Raw genomic sequence first — 11,616 nt, forward strand, 5'->3', positions numbered from 1 at the left:
AAAAAAAAAAAAAAAAAAAAAAAAAAAAAAAAAAAAAAAAAAAAAAAAAGCATAAAACTTCGGCAGTGGGGAAAATAATTAATCGGTTAGAAAAATTGATAGAAGAAAAAAAATGAAGGAAAGTAAAAGGAGTGAGGGCAAATTTACTATACATAGTGATGATGACGACGGCGACTGTAAAATTGGCAACGCTCTTTCTCTTCTTTTCACTTCTCATTGTGGTTTCGTCTCAACACAGAAAGTAATCCTCCACTCTTCTCCTTCCGTCGTTCGTCGCCATCTTCTGCAACCTGCAAACAAAATATTATAATTTATATGCTTTAATGGAAACTTTCTTGGATATGATAATTATTAAATTTTGCCAATTAGAAGTAATGAACTTCGATGGGTCAATTTGGTATTATACATCAATTACTTGTTAACAAAATTAAGCCATTTTTTAATATAATAGTTGAGAATGTTGGATTAATCCACCGAGAGTTATCTTATTTATAATCAAATAAATATCATTAACAGATAAAATCAAGAATTTAAAAGAATTAAATTGAAGAATATTTAAATATTAACTTCAATAGAAACTTAGGCTACAGATTTTTTTATTCATTTAAGACAAATAATCAAACAAACGAGGTCACATTTAATAATCTTTCGATTATTTTAGATATTGAAAATTAAGCTTATTTATTTTTGTTATCTATTTTTTGGAAATGTTTTCAAAATCCCAGTCACATTTTAAAAACTAATAAATGTGGGTTTTTAAAACCATAAACACAATTTTAAAAAATAAATAACCTAATAGTATTAATATTAAATAAAGGAAACATTCTTTTTTAAGTAAATATAAAACTGTAGACAAGCAAATATAGAAAGAACTTACTTCCTTAGTTATCTGCAACAATATGTCGATAATTTCAGAGAAGTCAGGCCTGCATGAGGGGTCTTGTTGCCAGCATTTTTCCAGCAACTCAGCCAGCTTCGGATTAGTGTGCTTTGGAATAATAGGCCGTAAACCCTGAAAAAAAACATACATGACCGATTAGACTACTAATTTATGCAAGTAATATGCTTCTTTTTCTCTTTCAGGAAGCCATTGGAGCACTTAATTTTATGGAATAAAATTGTACCTTTTGTACCACTCCGACTGCAGCTTGTAATGGAGTAAGGAATTCATAGGGTAGCTAGCAAGCAAAACAAACGGCCATCGTTTATAGGAAAGGAAAAAGAAAGCTAGGAACTATGTTGCAGGGAGAGGGAGAAATGGTGGATCGCCATTTATTTATTGTACCTTTCCAGTAAGCAGCTCCCACAAGACAATTGCAAAACTGAAAACATCAGCCTTGTGATCATAGGGTTTGTGTTCAATAACCTTCAATACGAAGTAACTGGAGTAAGAAGATGACAATATGAGTTTACTATTTATTTCCGAAAACTTTCAGCTAGTTTTTGTAGAACGAATGACTACTTGGTAGCAATATACCAATTTGATTAGAATCACAGCAGCCAGAATACTCAGATGATAACAGGCTAACAGTGTTCGGTGTGCACGGGATTGAAGGTTAGTTTCTATAACTCGAGTACCAAAACCCCACGTATATTCGAGCATGTAATCTGTGGTTTGTGCGCAATAACATGATAGAGTGGTATGGGATAATGCCAGGTCCTACAGTTAACATATTGAATCTCCATATTCCCATGAATATATACCTCAGGAGCCATCCACCGATATGTCCCAGTTTCTGCAGTCATGACTCCTGATTGAGCTTTCACTCTGGCGACGCCGAAATCAGCAACCTTGACAACCTGTAGGGTAAGGTGGTGTGAGAGAGATGCACATATTCAGAATAACAAAACAAATTGAGTTTAAATTATACAATTTACACATACAACTCCATCTACAATTATCAAGCTTTTGAATCTAGAGAAATTTGCAACAACCCATATAAAGAAATAACGTCGAGGCAGCATGCATGACATCAAAATGAAAGACCGGAAAGAAATTGTCCTTACTTCATTTTCATCCATCAAAAGATTAGCGGCCTTGAGATCTCTGTGAATGATGTTATTTTGGTGCAAGTAGTTCATTCCCTTAGAAACATCAATGGCTACCTTGAGCAAGGATGGAAGCCTAAAAGTGCCCTTTTGTTTATGTAGATAGTCATAGACACTACCACCAGACATAAATTCTGAATTGAAGAAATAGAAAAATGGCTTCAGATTAACCGCAAGAACTAATGTATGCTGGTTTATTCAGTGCAATAGGGTTAGAAGAAAATTTAGCAAAATATTCGATTCACCTGTTACTATGCACAAGCTTGGAGGTTTAGTACATGCACCTATAAACTGTACGACATTCTTATGCCTGACTTTTCTGCCAGGCACAAAAAAAAAATGTTCATCAAAAGGTTAATAACATGAACTCAGCATAAAGCAGGCTAGCTCAACCTCTCCACACATCACTAGAATGAGAAAGTGAGAAAAGACATTGAAAAAAAGGAAAGCAAAAGAAGAATACTTTGTAGGGATATTTATTTTCAAAAAACAAATTCATTAATGACAGATATTAACTTGATGTGACAAGTAGCTAATGAAGCGTTCAAGAACACTAATTATAACTGGAACCAGATATTCTGTCAATTATATACTTCCCTCCATTTCAAAATCTGCGTATCAAAATCGTAAACCATCCCTTATGTTCCTTGCTTCCATTCCTCTCCAATCAAGAAAAGGATTGGATCAATTTCAATCACAAAACGAGAGGAATTTATTGACCTCAAAGAAATGATAATTCCAATGTCATGAATGCTAAGAAAACCAATCAAAATCAGCATAAAATATATGTTAGATTATGAATAACAGATTAACAATATCTGACCTACCTCATAATGTACACCTCCTGGGCAAACTCACTTTGCATATCTGAATCTACGCGTTCAGGTTTAAGGACTTTAATAGCGACTTCCTGACTGCAGTATGTACCTTTATACCTGGTTTTGTTGACAATGATATTTAGGCTTTACATAAAATTGTACCAAACATATACACATAAGAGAGACATGGGGAAACATTTCGGACTTACAGATCTCCATATGACCCAGATGCAACTTTATGCTCGAACTTCAGATGTCTAGGATTAATTTCCCATACATCAGTCCCATCCGTGGGAATTTCCACACGATCAGGATCAGGTTTAATTGATATATCCCGTTCCCTTATTGAAAAGGATTTATGATTTGGCCAAGCCTTCCTCTGAAAATTAAAAAAAAAAGAATTCCGAAGAGAAAGAGAAACATTGTCTACATGAGTTGACAGGGCAAATAATCATAAAAGAAATTGGAATCTAGATGCACTATGTTGATGTAACCAATAATTAGATAAGGAGCAACCTCAACCTGTATGATTTCCTTCTCTATCGCAGTCTTCAATCGCTCTGTTTCCTGTTTCAATGCCAAAATACAGATTAGATTTGAGCATTAGTTAAAATTACAGCTTGTATGTCCAGTAAAGAAAACTATCCAAAACCACAGTTATCCTTACCTTCCCGATTAATATTGCTCTCACAACATTAGGAAAGGACGAATATTAGAGGTTAAACATTTATTGGCACCTATATATTGCTATACATTAAAAGAGGTGGACTTGACGGCATTACACTTTAACCCTTAACATTTTCACAATCGGAGCTCAAGGTTTAAGCACAGATAGGCCTTGTAAGGGAAAGGAACAGAGCAGACCAATATGCCTTATTACATATATTTTCCTTTCACTTTGGAAAGCGAAGATAGAAAAGAGAGACTACATTACAGCTCAAATGTACCTAAAAGAATAATATACCTCATAGGGCCAACCATCAACTACAAAAACGTCCAAGGAGTAACCATCAACAGTGGAAAATGCATGTGCCTCCTGGATATTCAGACCAATCTCCGCAAGCAAGGAAGTCAACTAAAAATATACAAAAAGAAGCTGCAGCTCAGCACAGTAAAAGATGTCAAGGTAAAAGATTCTGAAACTGGTTCCCACGCTTTATATGACTAGTCATTAGCAAGGTCCAGTTTCAAGTGAATAATCTATTGATACATCTCATATATATATAAAGTACCTATTGATAAGAGCTTCATTGTAAGATCAACTAAGAATGCTACCCTTTATTACTGAGTTAATGGACATGACTGGCTTTCATAAAAGAGGTTTACATAGTGCCTAAACTAGTAACTCATTGACAGGACCAAAGGTGACTAGCATAAGAATACCATGTGCCTAACATACACGCATACTCTTCTGAAGAGGAACCAAGTCTATGTGAGATACCTGACTGAGAAGTTTTGGCTTGTCATCCGTAGAGAAAGTTATTTCATGCATCGGCCTACATTATTTAGCAAACCAATAGAGAAATAAACGTCAATCAAATGCAGAAACCTTCGATAGAATGAGGAAAAAGTGATCCAGTTATAAAAAACAGTTAAGTTTCAATAAACGATATTTCCTCTCACAGAATTACCTGTACATGTATGAAACAGATGGACCTTTTAAAACGAATCAGATCATTTGAAGTAAATAATTAAATAATTAAAAATAATAATAAATTCAGTAAAACTATACCTGTTTGATTCATTATGGAAGGGAACAGTGATTACCGGAAAGATTGTGTTTTGGCATGTACGGAATGATCAACCTCCTGATCCTGAGCATTATTAGCTTCAAGGGCGAGGGCTTCAAGGTTGGGAGATGACCCAAAGGCAGGTGGTGGATGTATGCTAACAAATTATAAAACCATCAGAAGATTCCATACATTAATAAAAAGATAATAAATATTAAATCAACACTGACAGTAATCAAACACGATAACATTGCATAAAGTTAACATAATCAGAGACTACTGACAGTAATCATACAAGAATATAAAGACATAAAAGCATACCTCTGCCTGCTCGGTAAATTTGAAGAATTATGATCTGTGTCTTTTACAGGACCGGAAGCAGCAAAATCAGCTGAATTCCCATCAGAAATGGCTTGGACCTAGAGGAGTGGGATTGATAATATTAATTTACTGAAGATGCACCAAAGGAGAGTAAGGTGGGAGAATAAAAATGCCCCCTCATGTAACTATTCGCAATCCTTAAGAATACAAATTTTAAATCACGAAATGAGAGCAAATAAGTGACATCGATTCCAGATAAGCGTTTAAATTCTAAATGAAACAAAACTTCCCAACTCAATAATAAAGAAAACTTACAAAGATCAACAGCCATATGGATTTTTTTACAAAAAATAAAAACACGGATACTATTGAAAAATTCAGCCAAAGAAATTTGCAGCAGAACTTCAGAAGTCTAAGATTACAATAAAAATTTAATTGGCCTAGTGGTCTAGAATGCTGGTTTGCATGCTTCAAAATGCCTAGATTCAATTGCTTTATTTATCTTTGTTAACGTAAACACTAACATTCCATATTAATGACTTACCCAACCAGTCATAAGGTGAAAGCACAGTAGATGAATCAATTTAACCTATTGTATGATTACTATTATTTTTTCCTAATTTGCAATAAGACCGATAGAAAATAAACGGTGTTCCATCCATTACAAAAAAAGAGATGACCAAATAATCTGATAATGGTACATAAATAACTGTTGGTCGTTCATCAATGACCAGAAAACGTTCTATGCAGGATATATACCATCCAGTAATCCAGTTCTAAACAACAAAATGCACATAACACTACGTTCTTGACGTGTCATGATTGGAGAAAGGGGAAAAAGGGAAAGCGCTCAATGACGCTCACCTGCACTAGGCGAACTTCAATTGCAGGTCGATTTGCAGGATCGTGAGCACATTGCAATAATCTTTTATGCATGAGAACGTCTTCTGCCCTCTCCACATTTACATCGAGAGCATATCTGCAGAGCATTGAATCTAATTGATCAACTATTTGTCAACCGAACAAGGCGAAGAAAAAGAATACGGGATACACAAAGACTAAACGGCAAAATTCAGGAAGTGTTGAGGACGACCACAACTTGCATTGCAAACAGAAGCAATAAAGCAAAAAAGAAATTCCAAAGCAAACTAACATCGAATCGGTTAATTCAAGAGAGCAAGAAAACAACTGTCGACTCGCCAATATCAATAACACAATCCGCTCTCTCCACTCCAAAACTGAAAACCTGATCCGATTCTAATCCAATAATAATGATAAAAAAAAAATCCAAATAAACATGCAAAAACAACATTGATTACCAACACAAACGAAAATACATCGCAATCCAGAAATCAACAACCGTCAAACCAGCACGCAAACAACGGATTGAAGAAAAACGAGAATCTCGATCAGGAAAACGCGATAAACAAGTCAAAACGAAAAAAAAGAAGAAATGTAGGAGAGAGTACGGAAGCAAAGAGTAGGTTAAAGATACCGAGTAGGAAGGCGATTAAAGTGAAGCCATAGTTCGTCATCGAAACCAGGCTGAAGCGTCTCCTCGTTGACGGAATCCTTCAGACGGCGAAGAACCTCATTGTAGACCTCAAACTTCTGCCTCTGTTGCCGAGACTGCGCCGGCGACAAGGAGCCGTACGCTCTACTTCCACAGCTCTCGTTATCCTCCATAACCATTAGGGAAAAATGTAGAAAGCAAAAGCCAAAGAGAATAAAATGCGACAAGCTTTCGATCTCTCTTTCTCTCTCGCTTTCGTTTGCAGACGAAGGTTTTACGTGAAAAAGCAAAACAACGGTTGATTGTGAGAAAAGAAACCCAAAACCAGAACCAAAAACGGTATTTATATGAAGACACTGATTTAATAGGGCGAGTCGCGGACTCAAAAACGGAAATTAATGCTTTAATTTAATTAAATAATTTTTTTATTTTTTAAATCACAATACAAAAGGTTAGTCCCTCAATCGTCTCTTATTTTTTTTGGTAGCTAATTTTTAAAAAATTAAAATTAAATATATTTACCATAAATCAATCTGGTGACCTTCTCTCCTAAATGAATTTTTGAGTGCGAACAAACCATGCTAAAAGGGCTCGTGTTGATCAGTAAGAATAGTTTTCACTTTTAAAAGCTACAAATAGGTAAAACAGCCACAACTTAGGTGAATGTTAAGCAGAATTGATATTCCGTCTAAATCCCGAGCATAGAACATAGAACATTACAATTTAGCATGCTAAAAAGGCTCGTGTTGATCTGTAGGGATAGATTTCACTCTTAAAAGCTACCAATGGGTAAAACAGTCACGTCCTAGATGAATGTCAGGCAGAATTGATATTTCGTCTGAATCCCTAGCATAGAACATTACAATTTAGTTTTATATTTTTTAAATCTACCCTTTAAAATATTGAACGAAAATTTGACGTGTTTATTTTATTTTATTTATTTAAAAAAAAAATTTAATTAAACCGGTTTTGCGGAAGCTGAGGGTCGGAGCCGAGGAGGATTCTACTGCTAATCCGGCGACGCCTTTTTTCATTTTCAATTAAAGAGGAGGAAAATTGGTATGCGGGGAGGTGTACAGTTGTTACCATGAGGGCGAGCACTTGGCATCTTGCTGGGCCCAAGTAGAAAATGGCTTTTTTGTAAGGGTTTTTCTGCAAAAAAACAAATAATACTATTTTCGTCCTATTTGAAGGGACGTACAATTAATGATTTTACATTTATTATTATTATTAAATTTTTAAATTTTAAAAGAATATGTTTGTTCTTATCTATTTTTTTAAATGACATTTTTAAGAGTCTTAATTAGTCAAACAAATTAAAGCATTCTTTTAATTATCCCTTTTTTGGAGCATTTTTTAATTACTTTAACTTATTTTTTAATCTTTAATTAAAAAAAATTAGTTAAATTTCTAAATTTTTGTTTAGAAAATCATTTTTTTTCTAAAATTTTAATTTTTATGTAATAATTTAAATAATATTATTTAAAAAAATGATCGGATGCGTGTGGCGGATGATGGAGCAGCACGATGCGCTAGAAGGTTTTGTTTTGGATAAACTAAATTCAATATTTATTTATTTATTTTCTAAATTTATAAAATAAAAAAAGAAAGTGGGTCCCACTCTAAATAAATGGGTATTATAGATCTCTATTCTTTTCTGTAGTACTCCCACTGACATTTTACCCATTATAAATATAAAAAATAAATAAATTAAATAAAAATAATCCATTTGTGGGGCCCATAAACGTGGCATATTCCGTGGAGCCCACAGGTTTGGATAAGCTCAAGAGGAGGGTATCAAAAGACAGTTTTGACCCTATTGATTGTATATTAGCTATTGCGGAAATGTGGTGGGGCCCGATTTTACCTCCAGAATGCTGGGAGGAAAACTTAGTTTCCTCGAGGGTATATCCGTAATTTCATATTTTGATTATTCTCTCTCTGTCTCTGTCTCTATTCCCCTCGTGAATAAATAGATTCAACTAATAATTTTAAATATTTGTTTTATTATTTTTCATTAAAAAAAACCGATCTTTATTTCAATTTTTTGATTATTTGCATTTAAATTTTGATTTTCTTTAATATATCAATAGAATAATTTTTTTTTAAAATTTATATTTGAAATAACATAAAATATTAAAGACAATTATTAAGTATTTAGCCACAAAAGAAAGCTAATAAATAATTCCCTTCGTTGCAAGGATTTAGGGATCTGAGTGATTTAAAAAAAATAAATTAAATTATTATTATTATTATTTTAAATATTTTTTTAAGCAATTATTTTAGAGATAATTAAATAGGGCACGTGAGTCAACAAGCTATATAGTTGACAAAATTAGGTGCTTTAATCCCAACGAATATCCTTTTGACATCCCAAAATTATATTTTTTTTAATATGTAATTTAATTCATTAACTTCTAAATTTAAAAAATACTCCAATTTGTTGTATTTATAAATATATTTTAAATTAAATTAGATTTTTTTTTGGGTAAATTTCCACGCTTTTAATTTTATGCCAAATAAATCCTTTCATATTCCTTTCGTATCTTTTTCATAAATGAGATTTATTATTATAATATTTTTATTCAAATAAAATTAACTTTAAAAGAAATACTCGAACAAAAATTATATTTTAATTTTTTTCTCATTCGTTTATTTTAATTTATTGTACGTTTTAGATACCTACTAACTTTAAAAAAATAACTTTTTTGAAAACTTGTCATATTCTTTCAGATATTTAAATAGCTCAACCTTATCCTTCTTTCGGGTCGGTTTTATCTTATAAATTTTTTATTAATTCTATTTTTAAAAAATGTATTATTATTATACATTTACCAAATAATTGGGATTAAACAAAATAATTTACCATTTAAATTAACTAGCTAAATATCAATATAAAATAATTATTATTAATTTTTAAATATATATTTGTGAAAAAACTAGGAATTAAATGAGCTGGCAACGGAATCGTGATGGGATGAGAAGCTTTTTGCTTCAATCAAAGGATAAGAAACTGTATGGGAATCCAAGTCGGCGTCGTTTTACGAGGGCTCAATGCCACGTGGCTAGATCTAATCTGCCAGGTATTCTCGTGGGCCCACAACCAGATACCTGTTTTGCTCATACCTATATATATATATTAACACTTTACAAAATTAATATAATAATAATAATAATAATAAATTTTTTTTTAGTATAACGCGAGATACGATAATTAACTATAATAACTAAATTCTAAATATGGTTTAAAATATTAATATTAATAATTTAAGAAATTATCTGAATATGAGATTAAATGTTCAAATCTATCCAAATAAAAAAACAATAACTACATACATATAAATTTATTTAAGGTCGTAATTTATTTTGAATTTTTTATTTTCTAAAACGTTTAAAATATTTATTTAAAGATGTGGCTGCCGTGTTTATTCAAATTGCATTTATAAGAAGATAATGATAATTATTCTCTTTGTTAATAGCTTAACGTATGAATAATACTGATTCAATATATGTTAGTTGATAATAATATTTTTTTTTTTGGATATATCGATCATTATCATATTAATATTCAAAATCATTAAATTTTAATGCTAATATTAAAAAATTTAATATATAATTTTAAAATTAAAGAAAAATTTATTGATGATTTTTTTTTTTTTAAAGAAGTTTTATGATAATATTAAAAAATCCGAAGCATGCAAATCGTGGAAGTAACCATGATTTATCTCGAGAAAAAGAATCAACGGCTCTGATTGGATAATGGGAGCAAGTTGATGGTGGATCGTGGGGCCACGATCCGTTAATTTATTTTGTTTTTTTAAATGAAAATTAGGGTCCTGATTTGTGGGGATTTGAGAACGGCTTTTAATTAATTAACTGATAATTAAGATTAAGAGCGAGCTGACCTTTTTTTTTTTTTTTTTTTTAAATATTTTGGTTATAAATTAATTTAAAATAAATAAGTATTTTGGATGTAATAACAGAACCTTTTGATCTCAAAATAAAAAAAAAAAATTTAAAAATATTAATTCAGTTTTAATTTTTGAAAATTGTGTTTTTTCATTAATTTTTACACTTTTCTTAATATAATTTTTTTAATTAATTTTTAGTTTTAAACCTTCCTTTGGGTTTAATAGGAAAAAGAAAAAATAAAAAAAAAATAACTTTTATATTGTGGTTTTAAAATGATAGATTTTGTAACGGCCCAAGTCTACCAGGAGCAATATTGTATTTTTTAAGTTTTCTCTGTCCGCACTCACTCCTCCTCCAATCGACGAGGTCTCATAATCCACGCCATTCATGGCCAACAGAGTTTCTCTTTTCAATCGATGTTGGATCTTACAATCCACCTCCTTTGGGCCTAGCGTTCTCGCCGACACACCGTCTACTGTTACTAGATATTACCATTTTTTGGGTTTCCATTTGAGGGCCCAACGTCTTTGCTGACACTTGTTTCCCTCTTTAATAAATGTCGGATCTCACAATCCGCTCTTTTTGAATCTCAACGACGTTTCTCTCTCCAATACACATTCATTTAGTGAGATTCACATAGGCAAGTAGAGCTCGAAAGTTAAAAAGAACAAAAAGAAAATAATAATAAGACCACGCTATCCACGTTATCCACATGGCAGACAGTGGGAGGTGGGTGGGGGAGTGATATGGCAGGGAGATGAGGGATGACATGGCGACGACGTGGAATGTCGACATAATATGAGGTGGCAGATGGGTGGCCTTTGGAGGCAATGAAGAGCCAAAAATTAGAATGTCAGTGAAGCACGTGGGTTTGCCAGCGAGGCGGCGAGTAGTAGCCGCTGGAATCGGCGACGGAAAGCAAACGGAGTTAGTAAAGTTTGTCAGAGAAGAAAGAAAAAAGAAAAAAAAAAAAAAAAGGCATGTTTTCAGGTAAGAATATTATAATATAACCATTTTAAATAAATAATAATAAATAAATAAATAACATTATCCAAACAGAGCACAGAAGCACGCCGTTGCCTATTTTAATATTTTTAATAAAAAATATATTAGGTTAAAAATTATTTTTAGTGGATGAACAACATTTTTTTTTATAATTTTATCTATGAATTTAAATTCTATAATTAATATATTATAAATTATTTAGTTTTTTCGTTACAAAATATATTATAAAACAAAATTTGAATAATTATTTTAGTCAAATCCAACACAA

General features: G+C 32.0%; 1 protein-coding gene across 3 annotated transcripts; it reads right to left on the bottom strand.

Moving 5' to 3' along the window:
• Window positions 1–67: 67 nt before the first annotated feature.
• On the bottom strand, window positions 68–6,749 carry LOC111435049 (serine/threonine-protein kinase STY46). Of its 3 annotated transcripts, none has more exons than XM_023072365.1 (16): window positions 6,414–6,749; window positions 5,783–5,897; window positions 4,919–5,016; window positions 4,635–4,754; window positions 4,309–4,363; window positions 3,832–3,942; window positions 3,384–3,434; window positions 3,077–3,246; window positions 2,877–2,984; window positions 2,295–2,368; window positions 2,008–2,183; window positions 1,705–1,800; window positions 1,286–1,366; window positions 1,125–1,178; window positions 878–1,012; window positions 68–290 (listed from the first exon to the last, which is right to left on the bottom strand). In XM_023072365.1, exons 1-16 carry the CDS (start codon window positions 6,608–6,610, stop codon window positions 207–209), a joined length of 1,725 nt encoding a protein of 574 aa, XP_022928133.1. In that variant the 5' UTR covers window positions 6,611–6,749; the 3' UTR covers window positions 68–206. The 3 variants fall into 3 exon arrangements, 2 of the variants coding, with proteins under 2 accessions (XP_022928133.1, XP_022928132.1); XM_023072364.1 differs by having other exon boundaries at window positions 3,390–3,434; window positions 6,414–6,725; XR_002709022.1 differs by lacking the exons at window positions 68–290; window positions 878–1,012 and having other exon boundaries at window positions 1,144–1,178; window positions 1,286–1,382; window positions 6,414–6,725.
• Between the last annotated feature and the right edge of the window lie 4,867 nt (window positions 6,750–11,616).

Source organism: Cucurbita moschata, unplaced genomic scaffold, assembly GCF_002738365.1.
Source record: "Cucurbita moschata cultivar Rifu unplaced genomic scaffold, Cmos_1.0 Cmo_Scf00048, whole genome shotgun sequence".
NCBI classification, from domain to species: domain Eukaryota; kingdom Viridiplantae; phylum Streptophyta; class Magnoliopsida; order Cucurbitales; family Cucurbitaceae; genus Cucurbita; species Cucurbita moschata.

Bases quoted from the DNA above. Each gene is read 5' to 3' on its own strand.
- LOC111435049 (XM_023072365.1), bottom strand. From the start codon at position 6,610: ATGGTTATGGAGGATAACGAGAGCTGTGGAAGTAGAGCGTACGGCTCC. The intron at 5,898-6,413 runs GTATCTTTAACC...AATGCTCTGCAG, and splicing joins TTTAATCGCCTTCCTACTCG to ATATGCTCTCGATGTAAATG. The intron at 2,184-2,294 runs GTGAATCGAATA...TCTTCAATTCAG, and splicing joins AAGCTTGTGCATAGTAACAG to AATTTATGTCTGGTGGTAGT.